The sequence below is a fragment of the Phacochoerus africanus genome, chromosome 4 (assembly GCF_016906955.1).
Source record: "Phacochoerus africanus isolate WHEZ1 chromosome 4, ROS_Pafr_v1, whole genome shotgun sequence".
NCBI lineage: Eukaryota > Metazoa > Chordata > Mammalia > Artiodactyla > Suidae > Phacochoerus > Phacochoerus africanus.
The window spans coordinates 6,704,965-6,728,916 of NC_062547.1; the positions used below are offsets into that span (position 1 = coordinate 6,704,965).

Sequence of the window (23,952 nt, forward strand, 5' to 3'; positions counted from 1 at the left end):
GACCTTCAGGACAACCTGAGTCTCAGCTCCCTAGCCCACGCCTGTCCCAGTGGAGGGGAGCCCTGGCCCATCACCGGCCCCAGGGGAGGCACTTACGGCTCTCGGTCTCCAGGCCCTCCCAGTTGTCATCACCCCATGAGTCGGGTCTTGGCTGAAAATAAAAGTGTAGGCTGGAGTGGAGGCCTACTCCTAGTTGAGGTCCACCCCGGTCTGCACTTCCCACTGGACAGGTGCCAAGTACCTGAGCAGCAGCCTCCCGACGCGCTGACAGGGCAGCAAAGGGGTCGCCTTTGTCACTAGGCTCTGGTCCCCCCCAATTATACTCGCTGGCCAGTCGTGTGCCCTCAGGGGGCGGCTCTGGGGGGCTTGGCTCCTGCCAAGCCTGCTCCCATGAGCCCTCAGCTTCCCAACTGCTCCAGTCTGACTCTGGGGATTTGTAGCCAGAGTTGCTGGTCTGCAGAAGAGGAGGAAGAGACAGTGCCAGAGAGAGGGAGGGAGGGGCAGGGCCCCCCCCAGACATACACACAGCTTCTCGCCCCCAGCTCACCTGCCCAGGCTGGCTGGATTGGCCCCCAGTGCTCCAGTCGTCCTGCTGGGCCAACACAGACTCGGCCTCCTGCTGCAGGGTGGGAAGGAGAGCATGACCGCAGAGCCCCCATTCCTCACCCAAAAGGGCAAGGAGGCCCCAGCCAGGGGCTCCACCCTTTCTTTTGCCTTCTATCTCATTGTCTCTTTCCTTCTTTCTTTCTTTCTTTCTTTCAGGGCTGTACCTGAAGCATATGGAAGTTCCTAGGCCAGGGGTCGAACTGCAGCTGTAGCTGCTAGCTTACACCACAGCCGCACCAGATCTAAGCTGCATGTGCAGCTTGCGGCAATGCCAGATCCTTAACCCACTAAGCCACAATGGGAACTCCTATCTCATTCTCTCTTCAGGCCCTGTTTCTCGTCTATAAAGTGGACACGCGGAACCTGGCTTGTCATCACTCCTCTGTGAGGCTGGGGAATGAGATCTAGAGTTCCCCACCCGCACCTGTGGCCTCAGGGGCCAGAGACTGGTGTCAGCCAGAGCTCTGCCCCCAGTCCCTTCAGGACAGCCGCATTCCGTCCGCAGCCTACCTTGAGCCCACCCCGGGGAGGACTGGCTCCGGCTGTAGGCCTAGCACTGACCTCTCCTTGCTGATCACAGGGCAGGGTGGGCACCAAAACAGGTGCAAGAGGGACAGGGAGCAGAGGTGAGGGGGGAGATCAGCGGGCTGACCCAACCGTCACCAGCCTGGCCTCATTTCTGCAGTTGAGTGGGGCTCAGCTGTCGCCCTGGGCCACAATGGCTGTTCCATGACACCTGCTTGCCAGGGATGCTGTGCAGATGAGTTCCTTGCATGGCAGCCTGTGACCTCCTGGGCCCCACTCACCTCCAAGCTGCCCCAGTCTTCATCATCCCATCTGTCAGCAGCACTGCTGTCCTCTTCTGTGTCCTTGGCCTCCTCTTGTGTCTCCCAGTGGCCTGAGGTCGTGGCTGGGGCAGGGGCAGGGGCAGGGGTGGGGGCAGGAAGCCCTGGGGAGCAGAGGCCCACTAAGTGTCACACACTGGGCCCCAGGAAGGTCTCAGCGGCAGCTGCTGGGGATGGGAGTGCAGAGGGGAAGCTGGTCTCGAGGGGACCAGACTGTACTTTGTCCCTAGGGTCCCCATCACCATCCCAGGGGGAGTCAGTCAGTAAGAGCTCCGGGGTGCCAGCCCCCCTAGGCCCTCTCAGTCACAGGCACAACCGGTCTGAGACACTCACCCTCAGGCATGGGTCTCTGGGGAACGCTGGTCTCAGCTGGGGCAGCCACGGGGTGTGCACGGATCAGCTTAGAGGTGAGCGAGGAGACCCCTGTCACAGCCCAGCCTGCCCAGCTGGCTGCGGCTCCTCCTACTCCAGGGCTGGAGGCTGCATGGACATCCTTCTCTGGGCAGTGACAGGAGAGACAGGTGCAGACACCTCAGGCTTCCATGGGGAGGGTGATGGGAGGGCAATAACTGGAACAGAGTGGCTTGTGGTGGCCCCCCTCTCCAGGCCTGAGTTCTCCCAACTGTGAGATGCTCAGGGCGGGGATGGGGGACGACGCTGATATCCAGTCTGTCCCCTGGGTTCTTCCAGCTTTCAGATACTCCAAAGGGGTAGAAGGGAGCCATGACAGGTGACAGTCAAGAATGTGGCAAGAAGAAGAGGGGACATGAGTGTGGGCCACTCACCCACTTCCGCCAGCTGGGTGGGGTCCTCTGACACAGACTCCAGTTTGGACAGGAAGCTTCGAATGGCCTTGAAGGCCTGTGGGGTAGCAAGGGGCAGAGCTGGGGCCGCCAAGGTTCCCGTGAGCCTGCCAGGCCAGCGAGGGCCCAGGTATCCCCTAGAGCCCCAGCTCCAGGGCCCAGCCCCCGCTGTGCCTCACCTGGTCCCGCACGGATTTCTCAGGATCCACGGTGAGACCGCAGAGCACAGGCAGGATCTTGTGGGCACAGTCGGTCATCGAGTAGAGGTTGTGGGTGGCAGCGAAGCCCAGTACACCCGCGACCCGGGATGGCGCAAATGGGTCCTTAGTGGCCCGGCTAAAGGCAGATGTGAGGACCCTGTGTCTGGTCTGGGGTGAGGCGGGGAGAGGGCTCCTGAGTATAGGGTCACTACTGGGGTCCAGAACCGCCTGCCAGGCCTTGCCCCCCAGAACAGAGGCCATCGGCAGGGCTTCCGGAGTCTAAATGTGAGCTAATCACTAACAGGTGGGGAGAATTTACTTAAAAAAACCCTGCGTCTTGGCCTGTCCTCCCAGATCACTGGGCTCGTGCTGCCTCAGAGCCGCGGGGGCCGGAGCAGCAGCTGCCCCAGGGCTGGGGCCAGGGCCTCCCTGCCCCCCCATCCTGCTGACCCAATCCATTCATTCCTGTTAGGTGCCCAAGCACGGGCAGGTGTCTGCATTTACAGACCCTGGCTGAGGGGAGGGGATGCGGGCCTGGCTCAGTCCCCGGACCCACCACCTACTGGCTGTGCGACCCGGTGCATCTCACTCCTCCTCTCAGACACTGGAGCTGGGACAGCCAGAGCCTAGTCTCTGGGAGGATGGCAGCTCCCACACAGGGAGACCTGGCCCTGGAGGGCCCGGCTGTGGCCCCATGACGACGACAGACCTCCCAGCACCTGTGAAGGACACTCACGCTGGCACTGAGGTAGGAGCCGATCTTGCCCAGGCAGACGGTGGTGTTGCAGCGGATGGGGCCCTGCTCGTCCTTGGCCTGCAGCCGCGCGAAGTGCTTCATCAGCTCCACATTGAGGTTGGCCTCATTCAGCTTCGGGGCCAGGAGCAGCATGGACTGCAGGGCAGAAGACGTGCGACGTGTGGCCAGAGCAGGCAATGCGCCGCAGGGCAGGAGCGGCCTCTTGGAGGCCACCAGCAGCCGTGGGCGCTGAGGAGACCTGCCGAAGCCCTCCCCAACGTAGCCCGCAGCCCGGTCCCGGCCCCACCGAGTGCTGAGGATGGGGAAGGCCATTCCTCTGCCTCCTCTACAGCAAAACCTCCAAAGGGCGTCAGCACTCCTGTCCCCAGCTCTCTCCTGCGTCCACTCTGCTCAGATTTTCCCCAACCACCCCCCTCCCCAAGGACACCCAGCAGCTGGCTTGGGGTGAGGTCACCAGTGACCTTCATGCTTCGAAATCCAACGACCAATCCTCCATCCTCACCAGACCCGAGCCCCCAGCAGTTCTGACACCTTGGACTTCTCCCTCCTCCTTGTAACCGTGGCCTCTGTTCTTCTGGGACAGCACACCCTCTCCTGGTCCTTCTCTGACCTTGCAGGCTGCCCCTTCTCAGTCTCCTTTTGCTAAGGTCTTACTGTTTAGACACCCCACAGTGACTCCTGAAAAGCCTCTTCTTTTCTTTCTCTTTTTTTTTTTTCAGCCACGCTGGCAGCATGCAAAAGTTCCCGGGCCAGGGACTGAACCTGCACCACAGCAGTGGCCCGAACTACAGCAGTGACAATACCAGATCCTTAACCCGCTGAGCCACCAGGGAACACTGAGCCTCTTCTCTTTTACATCCTAGGCAAGTTCACCCATCTCATGCCTCCGAATGCCCTAGTTAGCTGGCGGTGCCCAGAAGTGCAGCCCAGACTTCTTCCCTAAGCTTCACACACGCATAAGCAGTGGCCCAGACTCAGCATCTCCACCTGGCTGACAGACATGGCAGCCCAACCTCCTCCCGCAAAACGGTCCCTCCCGGTGTTCTCGGTAGAAGGCAACTTGACCTTCCACAGTTGCTCAGGCCAGAAACCTCAGAACCGTCCTGGACTCCATCTCCATCCATCAGCAAATACTGTCAGCTCCACCTTCAGAATGTGGCTTCCCTCCACCTGCCGCTACCACTCAGATCTGAGCCACCGTAACGGGCCCTAACAGTGGCCCTGCTTCCACCCTTGCTCTGAGGGTCAGGTCTCCACACAGAAGCACAGTGTGAGCCTTTCGACACAAGTCAGATGGGGTCAGTGCTCTGCTCACCGCCCCCCGCCCTGTGGCTCCTGTCTCTCTCACTGAATGCATCACGGCCCGACCAAGCCCTGCAAGGCCCTGGCGCCCACTCCCACCACTACCTCTCAGACTCCAACTCCCACAACCACGCCCCTTCAGCCACACGGAAGCTCTTGCTGCTGCTCCTACACGCCAGGTAGCCAGCTCAGGGCCTCTGCACATGCCAATCCTTCTGCAGCGAACACGTCTCCTCCAGGTCTCCACGTAGCTCAATCCTTCACCTCTTTTCGCCTTTTTTCCGTAAACAGTACCTCCTCAGCAAGATCTCCCCTTCGCTGTTTTTAAAACTGCAAACCTTTCTCTTCACACTCTCCATCACTTTCTTTTTGTCCTTTTAGGGCCACACCGCAGCATGTGGAGGTTCCCAGGCTAGGGGTCCAGTCAGAGCTGTAGCTGCTGGCCTACGCCAGAGCCACGGCAAGGCGGGATCCTTAACCCACTGAGCAAGGCCAGGGATCAAACCCACAAGCTCATGGTTCCTAGTTGGATTTGTTTCTGCCGCACCATGCCGGGAACTCCTCCATCACTTTCTAACATAATGTATCTTTTCCTAGTTCTGTTTACCGTCTGCCAAGCCCACTCCCCATCTCCTCGAAAAGAAGCCCCATGAAGGTGGGGAGCTTGGTCTGTCTGTGCACACTGCATCCGAGCACGGGACACCAGGCCAGGCACAGAGAGGTGTTCAGTGAGTGTCTGCTGAACGGAGGACTGCTGGCCACACCCACCCCGTCCCCCCACCAGCTGCTGAGCTGCACCCACAGCCCGGACCCACATGCAGAACAGTGCCTGCCCCTCCCGTGATGTGCCTGACCCACAGGCCAAAACCAAGGCCTCTGTGCCTCCTGGTGAGCCCCCTCTAAGTCCTGGAAAACAAGGGTTGGCCCCTCTGGGCCTGGCCACACCCACCTTGACTGTCTGCTCCCGGATGGCAGGATTGGTGTCCAGGAAGCCATGCACGACGTGGGGAAAGATCTGAGTGTTGACTGTTGGCTCATCAAGGTACTGGATGAACTGCTCCATCTGTGGCCCAAGTTGGGACATGAGAACTCGGTCAGCCCTTCCACCCCTCACCAGAGCCATGGGGCCACCCTTGGCATGGCTTCTTCACCTGGCAGGCATTGGCTGGCCAGGTGAGTCTCCTGAGCTCCCCATCCGGCCTCCAGCCCACATGGAATGGTGAGGATGCCAGGAGCACTGGAGCCAGGGACTAGGACCTGGAGGGCCTGGCCTCTGTCCTATTCCTCAGGCCAAATGGTCACACCCCTTTCTGGAGCCTCCACTGCCTCTTCAATAAAAAGAGGGCATAGGAGTTCCTATCATGGCTCAGCGGAAACAAATCTAATATCCATGAGGTCACAGGTTCGATCCCTGGCCTTGTGCAGTGGTTAAGGATCCGGCATTGCCATGAGCTGTGGCGTAGGCCACAGCTACAGCTCCCATTCGACCCCTAGCCTGGGAACCTCCATATGCCACGGGTGTGGCTCTATAAGAGACAAAAAAGAAAAAAAAAAAAAGAGGGTATAGGGAGTTCCTGCTGTGGCTCATGGGGTTAAGAACCCACCTAGTATCCATGAGGATATGGGTTTGATCCCTGGCCTCACTCAATGAGTTAAGGATCCAATGTCGTGAGCTGCTGCATATGTCACAGAAGCAGCTCAGATCTGGCGAGCTGTGGCGGTGGCGTGGTGTAAGCTGGCAGCTGCAGTTCTTATTCGACCCCTAGCCTGGGAACTTCATTTGCTGCAGGGGTGGCCGTAAAAAGAAAAAAAAAAATCTAGGGGTATAACCCCTGCCCAGAGAAGTGCTGTGAGCAGGGCTGGCGTGTGGCCCCTGGAGACAGAATGATGCGCACATGCGGCCCCCACCCTCCATCCCGTCTGGTGCTCCCGGCTGGCCCGGGCTGGCAAGAGAGACGTTATCCCCACTCTAGAGGGCTCGAGCGACTGAGCCGAGAGTTTGGGCAGCGCCGGGGGAAGTGGGGAGGTGGGGAGCAACTGAGCCCTGCAGCTAGGCAGGCTGGGCATTCCCTAAGCTGCCGACAAGCCCTGAGAGGATCTCGACTTCTCAGGAACACAGCCGCAGTGGTCCCTCATCTGTGGGTACGTTTCGGGGAGAGGTCTCTGGGGTCCCTGCGCAGCCCTGCTTGGGGCTGGAGGTGAGGCAGGGGCGTCCCTGGTGGCCGGGGTGGAAGGAGGCAGGGTCTGGCCGCGGCCCTACCTGCTGCAGCAGGCGGATGCGCATGGCGCGGTCGGTGGATGAGAACATCTTGACCACGACAGGGACGATCTTCTGCTGATACTCCTCGGCGCTGAGGAACTTACCCACCTGGGCGGAGGAGCGGGGAGGGCGCTCAGCTACGTTCGCGGGGTGGGATGGGGTGATGGGGGGGCAGGCGTTGCCTCAGCAGCCCCTCTGCCCCCACTCCATCTCAGTCAGCCCTGCCCTTGACCTTTCTGGCTCGAGGCCTCTCTTAGGAGGTTCCCAAAAGCTAGTGCCCTCCCTACCATCAGGCACCTAGATGCCACGCGCACACAGGATTCGGCCTGTAACTGCCGGGGGTTCTCGGCTACCCGGGAGACTCGCTGTCTACCCCCCTGACACCGCCAAGTTCCTCTGGGGAGAAGTTCTCCAGCTGAGCAGGAAATGGCAGGTGCCCGGCTAACAGAGGGCTGGGGTCAGAGGAGAGGGGAGAGGGTCTAGTCTCTAGACGCCAAGAGAGCCGAGTGCCGAGCGGTCAGGAGGGAGAAGGAGAGTGAGGGGGTGGGCAGGGGGCCCCCTGGGCCCAGGAACCAGAGGGCCCAGGTCAGGCCAGGGAGGCCGTCTCGAGGCAACGGAGGACAGGCTGTAGGGTCTGAAGCAAGGGGTCTTTGGAAGAAGAACTTGGCAGGCGTAGGGTTTCCCCTGCTTGGACAAGAAGTCCCCACCGCCTCCCCAACAGCTGGTCACGTGGCCCTGGCTGGCTGAACCCGCCAGAGGTCAAAGCTCCCCCTCATGTGGGCTCGGGGCTGCCCGACCAGGACGCCCCTCACAGGAGGCCCGCAGGCTGGCCCCAGCCACGGCCTCCCCTCTGCCCTTGACCCTGACCCAGCCAGTCTCTGGGCCCCACAGCTCCTGAGGCTCCGGGCCCCGCTCACCTTGAAGAGGGGCGTGAGGACAACGGCCCCCGCGTTGCCAAACTCGAAGGCGGTCAGCAGCTGGGGCAGCACCTTGTGCCGGCAGAAATCCTCCGGGAACGAGTCCAGGCTCTTGCTCAGCTCTTGGAAGAATTTTTGCTTCTCGGCTGGCTCTTTGATCTAGGAGAGCGAGGACAGGGTGCAGGGAGGAGGCAAGCAGCCTGATCACGGGCCCTCCAGCCATGGGCAAGCATCGGGGGTGGGGGGGCACCTCCAACCCGAAGGAAAACTTAAGCTTGTGGGCTCTGGAGCCAGACTGGCTGGGTTCGAATCTCAACGCTCCTATTTATTAGCCATGTGACCTTAGGCGAGTTCCTCCACTTGCAAAATGGCCCAACAGCCATATCGCCTCACTGAACGGTTCTGAGGATTCAACCTGAAAACGTACGCGAAAGCTGCCACAGCACAGTGCCTGGCACACCCACTGCAGGTGCTCCAGTTAGTTAGCGACTGTCATTATCACCATGGCCACCTGACCTGTTGCTATGAAAGCAGCCACTAGGGGGATCAAGCCCTTTGCTACTGTCATCTCTACTCCTGAGGACAACACAAGTGGGTACCATGAACCCCGCCGCACAGATGAGGAAACAGGTACTTGCCACCCGGGCCGATGCTGGACCGGGCACATCTGCACCTCCGTGGGAGGGTTGGTGGCAGTCTGGGGGGAAGGCAGGGAGGAAGTGCGGCTCACCCCCAGGCCGGGGCCTCCCACTGAGCCCACAGGGGCCAGGCTGTCAGCTCAATGGCCTCCTCAGTCCTCCTGACACCCCTGAGGCTGTGATACCCACGACTCACATTTCCCGAGCACAGACTATGTGCCAGGCAGGGGTACGTGCTAAAACCTTGACACACACAAGCCTTTCTATGCCCCCATTTCTGCTTTTTAGGGACTAAGTTTCAGCCTCCATGACCTTCCCAGAGTTCCAAAGGGTAGGTTCAAACAGTTATGAATCAGGTGAGGGAGGGGATGCAGAGACAGAGACAAGGAATAGTCAAGAAATCATAGTACACGGAGTTCCCGTCGTGGCTCGGTAGTAACAAATCTGACTAGTATCCATGAGGAAGCAAGTTCGATCCCTGGCCCTGCTCAGTGGGTTAAAGATCTGGTGTTGCCATGAGCTGCGGTATGGGTCACAGATGCAGCTTGCATCTGGTGTTGCTATGGCTGTGGCGTAGGCTGGCGGCTGTAACTCTGATTAACCTCTAGCCTGGGAACCTCCATAAGCCACGGGTAGGGCCCTAAATAAATAGAACGAAGACCCTGGACAAAAGAAAACAAGATAGAGGCCGACCAGAACCAGTCCTGGGGCCACTAAACACCAACTTTGAAGAAGGACGAAAGCTTGCATCTACCCGATCCTTATCTGTGGCCCTATTTTCTCTTCCCAAACTATAAAAACTACTCTCTAATCTCTCCCAAGGGAGGGCACAGTCTTTAGGGCATTAGCCTGAGGTGGCCTCCTTTGTCTGGCAAAGAATTAGCTATTTTCTTCTTCTTTGACTCCCCCCCCACCAAAAAAATATAATAAAATAAAACCTTTACACAGATGAACTAATCCGACAAGGAAGCTGAGACACGGAGAGGGCAAGGAGCTTGTCCAAAATCACACAGCTAAGAAGCAGTCTTGGGGAAGCTATGACCCAGTGGTATGGCACCTTGCTGTGCTGCACCCGGTGAAGAAGGGCTGTCACACCCCCATTGACAAAGGAGGCGGCCAAGGCTCAAGGTCACCAGCCGGGCAGGGATTATAACTCTGTGCTCGGTGTTTCCAAAATTCCTGTGACCTCTGTGGCACCCTCACCGCCACAGCCACTGCCTGGCCCAGCGGAGGTGACCTCTAACCGGGGTTGGGGAGGACCTGGTTGGCTCTCAAGCAGCTCAGTCTAGCGTGGGGAGCAAGCTTGGTGCTCTGACGACAGAGTTCAGGGGAGCAAAGGCCCAGAGAAAGGCCAAACCACATCCATGGGGTCACACTGAGAGTCACAGCTGGGCTCTCCACACCCACCCACCCAGGGACAGGAGGCGGGGCCTCTGGGCCCCTCCAACTGCCATTAACAGCCTATTTCCTATGGGGCACATACTAAGGAGAAGGGCCGCCTGCAGAGCCAACCATGTGAGAACTCCAGGTAACAGAGCTCATGCTGTCCCCACACTGCCCAGGAGGCAACAGGGCTCAGAGATTCCAGCACCTTCTCCTTCAAGATGCCGCTCAGGTACCTCATCGTCAAGGCCCTCCAAGCCCCTGCGTAAGTTAAATTTCCACCGACCATCCAGGCACCCCCCCCCGCCCCCGCCCTTTATTCCAGATTCTCAGGCACCAAGGCTGGGTGAGAGCAGGTGTCCGGGACAGCGCCTCTCCCCCTCAGTCCCGACACCAGCCCTGTGGTCAGCAGGTACTGCGGTTAACCTCGTCATGCAGATACGGAAACGGAGGTTCAAAGAGGTTAGGCCGAGGGCTCCCTCCTCACCATCTTCCATTTTTTGCTGTTCCCTCTGCCTGGAACATTCTTCCCCGGGTACCATCCCCCGTGCCTCCCACCTTCACACCCTCAGGTCTCAGCTCAAATCACCCCTGAGAGAGCCCTTCCCTGAGCACCCCACCCTCACTCTCCGCCCTCCTGGCCTTATCCCCATCCCAGGAAGCACATGTTTCTTCCTTTATGTTTTCTGTCCCTTTCTCGCAGTGAGAAGGACAGCTGGTCCAATTATCCTCAGCTGGATCATCCTTGGGGGGCAGGGGTCTGAGCCTGACCCTCCCTCCCCACCCTGCTACCCACACCACAGCCCAGCATCAGGACAGGTCTAGAATGTAAGTGTGCGGTTAACAGGGGGCCAGGAGCAGACACTAAGCTCCTACTAGGGGCCAAGCACTATACCACGCACTTCAAACTCACTGACTCCTCACCAAACTTCTTTGAAGTAGGTACTATTATTAGGACTGAGTGTCAGCCAAGGGAAGTCACACATAAACAACAGTTGGAGCCAAGGTTTAAGCACAGAGAGCCTAGCTCTACAGTCTGTGCTCATCTCCAAGGGTCTAATTCTCAGGGGGCCTGAAAAGTGGGGAGGGGACTGGGTGAAGAACGTCGGGCCAAAGCCCACAGTGGGGCAGGGGGCTCACCTGAATCTCTTCCAGGAAGAGGTTGGTCTCCACAAAGCGGTTGTTCATGAAGCCTCCAGGCGCCCGGCAGTTCTGCAGGAAGCGGGCTGGGTTGGGACGAACCTTGGGGTTGGCTCCGACCAGCTCACAGTAATGGGGCACCAGTGATTTGGGGATCTGTGGGAGAAGCAGCAAGGTCAGGGCAGGGGCCACCTGGCTGGTGGACAGGGGCTGGGGTGGGGTCAGATATTCACCTTTCCAGGGTTTCGCAGGGCGGCTGCACGAGGTAGGGGCCCATTGAAGACTTCCCAGATGAGGCAGCCCAGGCGCCACATGTCGGCTGACCTGAGGCAGTGACCAGAGCTGCTCAAGGCCCAGCCACCTGCCAGCATAGAACTCCAACCTATGCTGAGCACCAGGCACTCACTGCATGGCAGACCCTGTGCTCTGCTCCTCAGCTCATCCTCCCATCAGCCCCGAGAAGTAGGTTTCATCAGCCCCATTTGACAGGTAAGGAAACTGAGGCTCAGAGAAGCAAAGACACCCACCCCGGGTGACACAATTTTCAAATTCAGAACCACCTAACCCCAAAGTCTGTGTTTATCCTGCCCTACTTCCCTGAGGATCCTCGGAGCAAGGAGTGGGCCCACCCTGAGGACCCTGGTCCCCTCCCAGCTGGGCAGCAAGGGACAAGGGGAGTGACATATAATCTAGGGGGCCCGAAGCTGCAGGGGCTTCCAGAACAGGGCAGGTTGGGGCATGCCGCCCCCAGTCACCCACCACTTCTCTCTGACTGCTTTGCCACTGCCATCGGCCAACTCTGGGGGATCGTACTGCTCAAGTTCAGGGACCCCCTTGCGGGGAGGACCCCCACCATTGCCCTGCGCCGAATACATGTAGTCCAGGCCCCCAAGCTTCCACTCCCCAGCGCGGTCCACGAACACAGCGGCCATGCAGACATTATTGTGGATGAGGCTGCAGTCGTTGACCAGGAAGCTGAGGGCTTTCTGGGGACAGAAGGAGCCATCACAGCCCTGTGCCTGCAGCCCCCCCACCCCTGCAATCATCACCACTACCCCCCCACCTCACCACAATTTGGTGTAGCCCCCAGGAGAGCGCCATCTCCCTCAGATCACCAGTCTCTGTTCGAGCCTTGAGGTACGCTGCCAGCGGGGTCACGGCCTCCGTCACCACGTGGAGGCATTTTTCTGTCTGAAGAAGGACGTGGAGTATCAGCGCAGAGTGGAGAAGAAGCAGGGGGATGAGAGACGTGATGGGGACCGGGTGGAGAAGGGGAAGTCAAATCTGGGGGTTACTGGGGCAGGGGGCTGGGAAGGGGCAGGAAGGCAGGAGCAGGAGACTGGGAGAAAGTGAGGGGCAGAAATGGAGCAGACTGAGCGGCCGGTAGGTACCTCCAGCCCATCGATGTAGGCCAGGATGTTGGGGTGCCGGAGAGTTTTGAGGCGCTTGAAGGCGGCTTTGGCCACCTGGGTCTGCTCTTCGGCTCCGGGCTTCACGTCATAGACGAAGATGGACACCGGGCTGCCTGTGGCCTGGGGCAGAACAGAGGGGCCTCAGGGGTGTGGGCCGAGCCCCAAGCTGACCACTCCATCTCCGAGATGGTCCCCGGAGCTAAGTACCGGAAAGGAAGACCCGCCGGCCGGGTCTCCCCCCAGGACAGCCCTTGGGGACTGAGTCCGGCCCACGTAACCCCGGTTGGGTGCGCCTGTTGGTCCCTCGGTCCTTCCGCCCGCCACGTCGGCACTACCCGTCCCCCTCCCCCGGCCCGTTGCCCTAGAGGCTCCGCAGCCACGTCAGGCGGGGCGCGAGGCGGTGGGGCCGGCGGCGCTGACTAGGCGAGACCGAGGTCGGCCGCGGCCTGCGGAGCGGGGCCGCGCTCACCTTCTTGCGGCCGCGGTGCAGGGCCCAGGGTCCGGGCGGGCTGCCCTCGGGAGGTTCCGGGCTGAGCTCGAACGGGAAATCCCGGACCGGGTCCCGAGCAAAGAACCACATCGTCCCCGCCGCCGCCGCCGCCGCCGCGGCCTCGGGCGCTTCAGCTCCGGGTCCTCCCGCTGCCCGAGCCGGGGCGGGGCGGGGCGGGGGCGGGGTCGGCCGGGACGGGGGCGGGGTCTGGGTGGGCGGGGCCGTATGGGGCGGGGCTAGTGGGCGGGGCGGGGCTGGTGGGCGGGGCGGGGATCCGAGGGCGGCAGGTACTGGGGAGACCAACCCTCCTTCACCCCCTGCTCTGGCGGATCACCCAACTCTCAGGGCCACTGTGTCTTTATATCTAAAATGTGGAAAGCCTGAGAGGGGACAGAGGATAGGGAAACGGAGACAAGGAGGCGGGGAGATGGGGAGACGCCAGAGGAAATCGTCAGAGAGACAGACATGAAGGGGTGCAGGGTTCAGTGAGGAGTGAGGAAGAGACTTAGAGAAGATTGACTCTCCCCAAACCAGACGCTCTCCCACACCAGCCAGTGGGCACCTCCAGGATCCGGTGAGGCATCAAGTTGGTGGAATGACTGAGTGACCAGGGAAGAGGCACAAGGAAGCAAAGCCGGTGAGAAGGAGCGTGGGTGAGAGGCAGAGAGTGAAGCAAAGGTCCTGAGGAGGTCTAGGAACCCTGAGACAGGGAGAGGGGACCTGGGGAGGGGAAAGGCAGTGACCCCAGGAAAGAAGGGTAGGAGGAACAGCCCAGCAAGTTCAGAAGAAGCCAGGAGGCCAGGAGGGGCCCCTGCTCTCTTGGGCTCAGTAGAACTGGCTCTGTGTCTCCAGGGTCAGCACCTCCAGGCCCCAGCACCTGTGCAGATAGGGGCTGTCAGTGGCAGAATGGTGTCAACAGCTCAAATGCCATTCATACTGGAGGAGACCCAGCTCCTTAGCTGGACAGAGCCCAGCATCCAGGAGGGGCTGGGCTGGCAATGGTTTCTCCAAAAGTAAGGTCACGTTCATTACAGCACTATTTACAATAGCCAAAACATGGAAACAACCTAAATGTCCATCGACAGAGGAGTGAATCAAGAAGATGTGGTACATATACACAATGGAATATTACTCAGCCACTAAAAAGAATGAAATACCAGCATTTTTTGCAACATGAATGGACCTAGAAACTATCATGCTAAGTGAAGTCAGCCAGACAATGAGACACCAACATCAAATGCTTTCACTGACATGTGGAATCTGAAAAAAAGACAGACTGAACTTCTTTGCAGAACAGATGCTGACTCACAGACATTGAAAAACTTATCGTCTCCGGAGGAGACAGTTTGGGGGGTGAGGGGATGTGCTTGGGCTGTGGGATGGAAATCCTGTGAAATCAAATTGTTATGATCATTATACAACTACAGATGTGATAAATTCATTTGAGTAATTAAACAAAATAAAATAAAAAGATTTTTAAAAAATAAAACAAAACACAAAGGAAATTAAAACTGGTTCATCACTATGTGTCAAACACTGTATCAGGCAGTTCTGCACACAGTAACCCACTTGGAAGTTACTTGGCCTCTCTGTGCTTTATTTCCTTGTCTGTACAAACAAACCTCCCGGTGCTAGAACTTCATCAGTACTGTTTTTTTTTTTTTTTAAAAAAAAGAGAGACTGAGGTTCTATATGTAAGATACTCAGAACAAGGCCTGGAACTGAAAGTGCTCAATAAATGTGAGGAGATTATTTCATTCAAAAAAAAAACAAAACCAAAAAAAAAAGTAAGGTCACAAGGAACCCAGGGTTGGGGACAGTCTTGCAGCTGCATCCTACAGAAGGTGGATGAGATGCTGGAATTAATTAGGAAACATCTGGTTGGGATGCCTTTGGGAGCAGGTTCAAGGGCAGGGATGCCAAAGTCAGTAGGCTGGGTTCACTGGCTGTGGAGACTCACCTTACCTGGGAGCCTCAGTTCCCGCATCTGTAAATTGTGGTGGACGGTGCCCTGCGCCTCACCTGACACCGCTCCTCAGCAGTGACTCGTTCTCCCTTTTCTTGTTCAAGTACCCGTGCAGGACGCTGGGAGGAGGATCCGACACAGTGGGGGCTGTTCAGGGCAGAACAGAAATAATAACTAGAGAGCCTCCTGTGGCTTCACTAGGAAGACGGTGACCACATCGAGAGTAAGGGAGTTCCCGTTGTGGCTCAGCAGGTTAGAATCTCACATAGTATCTGTGAGGATGTGGGTTTGATCCCTGGCCTCGCTCAATGGGTTAAGGATCCATGTTGCCACAAGCTGTGGCCTGGGTCGCAGATGTGGCTCAGATCCAGTGTTGCCATGCTGTGGTGTAGGCCAGGAGCTGCAGCTCAGATTCGACCTCTAGCCTGGGAACTTGCATATGCCCCAGGTGAGTCCCTAAAAAGAAAAGAAAAATTGTGATTATGGAACTGGCAATGTGGGCGCGTGGGTAGCATCTTGTCATGGGAGAAGACCAAGCAGGGGGCTTAAATGCCAAATTAGAGAGTCTGGAATATTACCCCTTTACTGAAGGGTGAACCACAGCCTGAGCTGTGTGTGTGAGTGCAGAATGCTGGCTTGTGGCAGGCAGGGTGGGGTGATGCTTTGGGGTGGAGGTCATGGTTAGGGGTGAGGGCCTGTGAGCACAGGGTTTACGTGGTGATGTTTAGTGAGGGACACATTCTCTGAGCACCTAGCACATGTGAGGCCTGTCCAGTGCATGGGGCTGAGCCCAGAGAGGAAACGAGGGCAGGAAGGCCAGGGCCATCAGGCTGGGGGGAGACCTGGGAGTCCTAGGACACCGAAGAACAGCAAGGAGGTACAACAGGCTGGGCAGAGGACCCCAGGAAGAACAGTTACAAATGAAGAGACAGGAGTTCCCATCGTGGCACAGTGGTTAACGAATCCGACTAGGAACCACGAGGTTGCGGGTTCAGTCCCTGCCCTTGCTCTGTGGGTTAACAATCCCGCGTTGCCGTGAGCTGTGGTGTAGGTTGCAGACGCGCGGCTCAGGTCCTGTGTTGCTGTGGCTCTGGCGTAGGCCGGTGGCTACAGCTCCGATTGGACCCCTAACCTGGGACCCTCCATATGCCGCGGGAGCAGCCCAAGAAATAGCAAAAAAAAAAAAAAAAGACAAAACAAACAAACAAACAAACAAAAAGCAAATGAAGAGGCAGAAAGGGGGTTTGCCTCCCAGGTTCTCTAACTAACCCTGCTTCTCTGGCACAACAGGGCCAGAGGCTAGCATCCTAGGAAGGGAAGTGCACCCCTTTCCCAAGTCCTCACCTTGAGCCTCTCCTGCCTGCTCACCGTGAGCCTCCACCTCATCCAGCTACAAGATGGGGATGATGCCAAGTCCCCACACTGACCCTGGAGGGGGGCCCGTGTTCCCACCATACAGGTGAGAAAACTGAGGCTCTGCAGGCTCAGTAGGGAGTGGCAGGACCTGAGCACTCTGCTGCCGGCTGCCTCCCTTACCAGCCAGGACGAGTGCAAGTGGCCCTGCCAGCCCTGCCAGGACCCGAGGACATCCAAGGGCAGGCAGGTATGCGCCCCACAGGTGCATCAGGAAGCCAGTTGTTCCAGAGGAGATACAGGAGGAGGTCAAGCAGGAGAAGCTGTGGGCAGATGCCTCAGTTTGAATCCCGTTTTTACAAGATCTTGGGCCAGTCACTTCACCCCCTTTGCTCATCTGTAAAATGAAGGCAGGAGTTCCCGTCGTGGCGCAGTGGTTAACAAATCCAACTAGGAACCATGAGGTTGCGGGTTCGGTCCCTGCCCTTGCTCAGTGGGTTGACAATCCGTCATTGCCATGCGCTGTGGTGTAGGTTGCAGACACGGCTCGGATCCCACGTTGCTGTGCCTCTGGCGTAGGCCGGTGGCTACAGCTCCGATTCAACCCCTAGCCTGGGAACCTCCATATGCCGAGGGAGCGGCCCAAGAAATAGCAAAAAGACAAAAAAATAAATAAACAAACAAACAAAAAAAAAAAACAAAAAACCCCCTCTGATGTGGTGACAAGGTAGAGCTTGCACGTCTCAGTGAGGAAAGGAAGCTAGAATCATGGTCAGTGTTAGGACATTGTTTTCAGCCTTACAATATGTTAAGGAAACCAAATTATTTTATCTTCTCCAGGAAATTGATGGTTCTTTATTGCCACTCTAATTTTTTTTATTATTAGGTAACTAGTGTTCCTCTCCTTTCATGAAGGGAAACATTTTTCAGTTCCTTATTTGCTAACAAGCAGGAAAAATCCTTTGGTTTTGTGTATTCAAGTAACATTCTGCTGTCTGAGCATCAGGAGTTGGCGGTGAGGCAGAATTCAGGATCTCAGGCATTGCCGATGGAAATGACATGGCACGGCTGTAGTGAAGGACACGTGGGCAATACCTGCTAAGCAGTTTACCGCAATCTTTCCACTCCTAGAAGTGTATCCTACACAAACCCTCGTTCAGGTACGCAAAGATTTATACAAAGCTGTGTAATCGATAGAGCCTGGATTATCAAGCCAGACCACCTGTATGCTAGCTTGGCTGCTTATGAGCTGTGTGACCGTGGGCAAGTTACTTACCCTCTTCTCACCTCAGTTTTCTCACCTGCAAAATGGGTAGAATAATGGTGTCTAGTTCATAAGTAAGGGAGGCTGAATCATGTCTGCACAAAGACGTCCACATCCCAATCCGTGGAACCTGTGAACATGTTACCTTACACAGTAAAATGGATTTGACTGTTTTAAGTTAAGGGTCTTGAGATGGGGAGATTAGCCTGGATTACCTGGGTGGGCCTGAGCAGTTGCAAGTGGCCTTCTAAGAAGGAGGCAGGAGGATCACGGGAAGTAGTAGGAGATGGGACAGTGGGAACAGGAGGGTGGAGTGATAGGCGGAAGGCGTCAGGAACCAAGGAGGACAGGAGGCCTCTAGAAGCTGAAAAGACAAGGAAACAGATTCTCCCCTGCAGCCTTCAGAAGCACACAGCCCTGCCCACACCTTCATCTAGACTTCTTCTGTTTTTGTTTGTTTGTTTAGGGCTGTATCCATAGCACATGGAAGTTCCCAGGCTAGGGGTTAAATCAGAGCTGCAGCTGCTACAGCCTACAGCAACTTGGAATCCGAGACGAGTTTGCAACCTACACCACAGCTCACCACAAAGCCGATCCCAAAGCCACTGAGTGAGGCCAGTGATCAAACCTGCATCCTCATGGATACTAGTCAGATTCACTTCCACTGCGCCGATGGGAACTCCTTCATCTTAGACCTCTGACAGTCAGAACTGTAAGATAATAAACGAGTGTTGTTTTAAGCCAGTAAGCTTGTGGTAATTGGTTTATCTCTTTAGGGCTGCACCCGAGGCATGGAGGTTCCCAGGCTAGGGGTTGAATCAGACCTGTAGTTGCCGATCTAAGCCACGGCCACAGCAACGCCAGATCCAAGCCTCATCTGTGACCTACACCACAGCTCACGGCAACGCCGGATCCTTAACCCACTGAGCAAGGCCAGGGGTCGAATCTACGTCCTCATGGATACTAGTCAGATTTGTTTCCGCTGAGCCACGATGGGAACTTCAGTTTGTGGTACTTTGTGACAGCAGCCATATGAGCTAATACAATAGACGTGCTGTGAAGTTTCTTCATATATGTAACTGCTTCGGTGATAGCATGCAGCAACTGCCCATGCAATCCACTGTTCTTCTGTGGATTGTAGGACTATTTATAATAATGGGAAACTAGAATATTCCAAATGTCCATCAGAAATGGCGCGATTGTGAAGTTCCCATTGTGGCTCAGTGATTAATGAACCCACCTGGTATCCATGAAGACATGGATTCCATCCCTGGCCTTGTTCAGTGGGTTAAGGATCCGGCGTTGCCATGAACTGTGGTGTAGGTTGCAGACACAGCTAAGATCCTGCATTGCTGTGGCTGTGGTGTAGGCTGGCAGCTATAGCTCCAATTGGACCCCTAGCCTGGGAACTTCCATATGCCACAGGCGCGGCCCCAAAAAGACAAAAAAAAAAAAAAAAAGGAATGGCGAGATTCAAAGCTTCATCCATCCTGTGGAACCACAAGAGTTGGAAAGAAAGAGGCTGCAGTACAGGTATTGACTTGGAGATGGGATAATCATGGCAGCCTTATTACACCACGAACATCAGGACATCAGGCACTGAGTGTTTTCCCGGCAGGTTCTCCTCTGATCTTCCTAACATGAGGGACCTGTACCAGTCCTAAAGAAACCACAAAGTGATTTGAGCAGGGAAAGTCTACATAAAGAATTATTATCTGGGAGTTCCTATTGTGGCTTAGCGGGTTAAGAATCTGACATAGTGTCCAGGAAGATGCAGGTTTGATCCCTGGCCTCTCTCAGTGGGTTAAGGATCCCGAGTTGCTACAAGGTGCTGTGTAAGTCACAGTATCGACTTGGATCTGGCATTGCTGTGGCAGTGGCTTGGGGAGCACGCCCGGGGTGGGGGGGGGGAGGCATGACCCCTAGTCTGGGAACCTCCATATGCCACGGATGCAGCCCCCAAAAGACCAAATAAATAAATAAGTAAAGATAAAAGAGAGAGAGAGAGAAAATAAAGAAAACTCTAAAGAATATAGGAATAGCAAATACAAGGAGCAGCCCCCACCCCTAGGCTGAGACAGATCACACCTGCTGCCCCACGTCTGAGAACCAGACTTGGTTGGAGAGGGAATGGCTCAAGCTCATTGGATAGTGCAGAACTATCCGGTCGTGGCCCAGCGGAAACGAATCCAACTAGGAACCATGACGTTGCGGGTTCGATCCCCGGCCTCTCTCAGTGGATTAAGGATCAGTGTTGCCCTGAGCTGTGGTGTAGGTGGCAGATGCGGCTCGGATCTGGCGGTTGCTGTGGCTCTGGCGCAGGCCGGCAGTAACAGCTCTGATTAGACCCTTAGCCTGGGAACCTCCATATGCCGCGGGTGCGGCCCTAAAAAGATCAAAAGACAAAAAAAAAAAAAAAAGAAAGAAAGAAAGAAAGAAAGAAAAAAAGAAAGCCACCTGGGGTGCTGGGGAAAGCTGTGTATGGGGAAATGTTTCACTAGGGGCATTCCAAGCCTTCCACCGCGGTGGTAAAGGCTGCCAGTCACCTGCACAGCAGGAACCCTGCGCGGACAAATCTGCCCCGAGGACTTGAATTGGACAAGGTGGCTCCCGCTGCGGCGGAAGCCGCCGAGAGCGGCGCCTCGAAACCCGGAAGTAAAACCTCTTTCTCAAGTGGTGTCTGTTAGCGCCCTCTACTGGCCAAATTGAACGTTGTGCCCATCTGGCAAAGCAAAATTATTTAAAGGGCTCAGATCCATACTCACAGAGCAGGCGAACCTGATGAATTGGGATCCGAGAGTCAGTAAGTTAATAACTGGCACATACGCATTCGTTTCACTTTTACAGATGAGGAAACTGAGGCTCCAGAGAGGGGAGGCAGCACAACAAGTGCTAGGGTTTGCTTTGCTCTATCAAAGCATTTAGAAAGCAGCTTGCAAAATTATCCATATGTCATTACTGTAATACTCCATTTAATCATAAATATGCATAGACATAATCTCCAGTATGAAGGACTACATATCGAATGCCACTCTTTTCCTTCAGGACATGGGGATTCCAGGGAGTTCTCCTTGCTATGTTATTAGGTGGAACAATATGAAATTCCTGTGTTTATTGGTCAAAATAGTGAAACATTCGCAAATTCATACAGTTCAACATAATACTTATTTCTGTGATGTAATGCTTGAAGTTTTCACAATAAATGTGAATTCCTTTTGTAAACAGGAAACTATTTGTCTATATGCATATATGATTACATATACATGCATATATACATATAATTTCATTTTTATACATATAATTTCATCATACATATGTCATTATATTTTTCAGTATAAAAATGTATATAATATAAATGTATTATATATGCATATATGTATGTTTTGGAAACTCCCACCTGCAACTGTCTCTTGCTCATGGTAGTATCTTTCCCTCCAATAAAATAGAAACTTTAGGAGTTCCTGTCGTGGTGCAGTGGAAACGAATCTGGCTAGGAACCATGAGTTTGTAGATTCAATCCCTGGCCTTGCTCAGTGGGTTAAGGATCCGGTGTTGCTGTGTAGGTCACAGACACGGCTTGGATCTGGCATAGCTGTGGCTGTGGAGTAGGCCAACAGCTGCAGCTCCGATTTGACCCCTAGCCTGGGAACTTCCATATGCTGCAAGTGCGGTGCTCAAAAGCAAAAAAAAAAAGCGAAAAAGTTACTTTGGCTTCATTACTATTACCTTTCCAAAAAAAAAAAAAGATTCTGTGGCTTTTGTTGTGTTTTTATGCTTATTTTTTTGGTTAGCAACTGTGATGCCTATTAAAAAAAAAAGCTGTTTATGGTTCTGGCCTGTCGTGGCAGGCAGAATAATGACCCCCTGAAAATGTCCATATCCTATTCTCAAAACCTATGAATATGTTACTTGACAAAGGGGAATTAAGGTTGTAGATGGAATTGAGTTTATTAATCAGCTGCTCTTAAGATAGATTATTCTGATTTTTCCCTTGTGGGCCCAGTGTAATCCCAAGAGTCCTTGAAATTAAAGAGACACAACCTGAAGCCAAAAACACATAAAAAGATGCTCAACATCACTAATTATTAGAGAAATGCAAATCAAAACTTGGAGTTCCTTGCCAAGGGGGAGGAGGAGGGAGTGGGGTGGTTGGGGAGCTTGGAGTTAATAGATACAAACTATTGCCTTTGAAATGGATGAGCAATGAGATCCTGCTGTGTAACACTGGGAACTATGTCTAGTCACTTATGATGGAGCAGGATAATGTGCAAAAATAGAATGTGTAAATGTATGTGTAACTGGGTCACCATGCTGTACAGTAGGAGAAAAAATTGTATTGGGGAAATAACTATTTAAAAAAATTACTTATCTGAATCCAAAGTTGAGAAAACGACAACAGAAAAAACCTTGGAGTTCCCATTGTGGCTCAGCTGTAAGCAACCCAACTAGTATCCATGAGGATGCGGGTTCAATCCCTGGCTCTGGTTAGTGGGTTAAGGATCCGGCACTGCTGCAAGCTGTGATGTAGTTCCCAGACTTGGCTCGGATCTGGCGTTGTGGTGGCTCTGACGTAGGCCAGCAGCTGTATCTCCAATTCAACTCCTAGCCTGGGGATGTGATGTTTGACAAAGTGCCAATATCTCTGCTTTTGGCTTATCTGACGACAGTTGTCTCTAGCTAAAAATCTTTTCCAACTGATTCCCGTTTGAATTGGGCAAGGTGGGACCAGGATGGGGACGTAGGCAGGTCACAGGAGGCTCCTCGGTCAGGTCATGGAGGCTGACTATCTGGGAGAAACAGGACTACTGAAGGAGTGGCACGATCAGATGTGCTCCTTAGAAATACCTATCACGGAGTTCTCTGGTGGCCTAACAGTTAAGGATCTGGTGTCGGTACAGTGGCTGTGGCCCAGGAAGTTCCACACGCCATGGGCACAGCCAAAAAAGAAGCATCTATTCAGCAACAGCCAAGGAAAGGACTGGATGGAGCAGAAGCATCATGTGGAGAACACCCAGGAGGGGTGTGGATGGTCAATGCAGGGAGCCCGGGCCAGGGCGGGCGCGGTGGGCATGAGAAGCATGGAGGGAGAGCCAGCGAGGGGGAAGCAAGGGACTGCTGGTCAGGTGGGCTGTGGGTACCAGAGGGTGGCTGGAGGCCAGCCAGGATCTGCACGGGAACCCCAAGGGGAGTCTGGGAAGGTGGATGAACAGGGAGCAGACCAGGGCCTGGAAGACACCCTGGCAGCAGAGCCTTGGGGAGATGTCACGTTGGGCTCTACTTCGAGACTTGAGCTGCCAGGACTTCCCGTCGTGGCGCAGCAGTTAACGAACCAGACTAGTAGCCATGAGGACTCGGGTACGATCCCTGGCCTCGCTCAGTGGGTTAAGGATCAGTGTTGCTGTGAGCGTGGTGTAGGTTGCAGACGCAGCTCGGATCCCGCTTTGCTGTGGCTGCGGCTCCAATTCAATCCCTAGCCTAGGAACTTCCATATGCTGCACATGTGGCCCTCCCTAAAAAAGACAAAAAACGAACAAACAACTCACTTCTTTCTCGCAACATAATTATTTTGTCATTTCCCCATGCTATTGTGCACATTAGTGGTTTGTTCAAGATTTTGGACATCCCTACGGGCTCAGTGGGTACAGGATCCAGCGTTGTCACTGCAGTGGCTCAGGTCATTGCTGTGGCATGAGTTCAATCTCTGGTCCAAAAATTTCCACACGTTGCAGGCATGACAAAAACAAACAACAAACAAACCAAAAAACCACCACAACAAAAAGACAGAAAAAAGTTGTAAAACTTCTGCTGTTTAAATTCACAGTCACAGGGAGTTCCCGTTGTGGCACAGCGGAAACAAATCTGGCTAGGAACCATGAGGTTGCAGGTTCAAACCCTGGCTTCTCTCGGTGGGTTAAGGATCCGGTGTTTCTGTGAGCTGTGGTGTAGGTCACAGACGCGCCTTGGATTCCGTGTTGCTGTGGCTGTGGTGTAGGCCATCAGCTACAGCTCCAATTCAACCCCTAGCCTGGGAATCTCCATATGCTGCAAGTGCAGTGCTAAAAAGCAAAGAACAAAAAACAAACAAAAAAAATAGCCCCAGGAATTCGCCATTATGGCTCAGTGGTAACGAACCCAACTAGCATCCATGAGGATGTGGGTTTGATACCTGGCCTTGCTCAGTGGGTCAAGGATCTGGCACTGCCATGAGCTGTGGTAGGTCGCAGATGTGGTTCAGATATGGCATTGCTGTGGCTGTCCAGCTCCAATTTACCCCCTAGCCTGGGAACTTCCATATGCCACAGGTGCAGCCCTAAAAAGACATAAATAAATAAATACACAGTCACAAAAAAATGAAAAGGCAAAGCACAAGCTAAGAGAAAATATATTCAAAACTTACACTGGCAGGGAGTTCCCTTGTGGCACGACAGGTTAAAGATCTGATGTTTTCACTGCAGCAGCCTTGGTCGATATTGTGGCTTGGGTTCAATCCCTGGTCCAGGAACTTCCATGCCAGGAGCATGGCCAAAAACCTCCACATACACTGACAAGGGAATTGCATCTTGTAAATGTAAAATCTCTTATAACTCAGCAATAAAACGATAAACATCCCCATAGC

The 23,952-nt window shown here is 54.8% G+C and overlaps 1 protein-coding gene across 5 annotated transcripts in view; it reads right to left on the minus strand.

Moving 5' to 3' along the window:
- The window catches only part of SCYL1 (SCY1 like pseudokinase 1), a 13,214-nt gene extending 286 nt beyond the window's left edge, over window positions 1-12,928 (minus strand). The window contains exons 1-17 of one of the 5 annotated variants that reach the window (XM_047775294.1): window positions 12,733-12,928; window positions 12,243-12,383; window positions 11,920-12,042; window positions 11,611-11,837; window positions 11,085-11,175; window positions 10,852-11,007; window positions 7,691-7,849; window positions 6,774-6,881; window positions 5,463-5,576; window positions 3,191-3,346; window positions 2,434-2,622; window positions 2,237-2,312; window positions 1,785-1,949; window positions 1,413-1,516; window positions 548-619; window positions 242-454; window positions 97-151 (exon numbers count right to left, since the gene is read on the minus strand). In XM_047775294.1, coding sequence (XP_047631250.1) covers window positions 97-151; window positions 242-454; window positions 548-619; window positions 1,413-1,516; window positions 1,785-1,949; window positions 2,237-2,312; window positions 2,434-2,622; window positions 3,191-3,346; window positions 5,463-5,576; window positions 6,774-6,881; window positions 7,691-7,849; window positions 10,852-11,007; window positions 11,085-11,175; window positions 11,611-11,837; window positions 11,920-12,042; window positions 12,243-12,383; window positions 12,733-12,843 — 2,260 coding nt within the window. In that variant the 5' untranslated portion in view covers window positions 12,844-12,928. Of the gene's footprint in view, window positions 1-96; window positions 152-241; window positions 455-547; window positions 620-1,412; window positions 1,619-1,784; window positions 1,950-2,236; window positions 2,313-2,433; window positions 2,623-3,190; window positions 3,347-5,462; window positions 5,577-6,773; window positions 6,882-7,690; window positions 7,850-10,851; window positions 11,008-11,084; window positions 11,176-11,610; window positions 11,838-11,919; window positions 12,043-12,242; window positions 12,384-12,732 lie in introns of those variants that run through there. The other 4 variants (XM_047775293.1, XM_047775292.1, XM_047775296.1 and 1 more) reach the window with 4 other exon arrangements.
- Window positions 12,929-23,952: the final 11,024 nt, after the last annotated feature.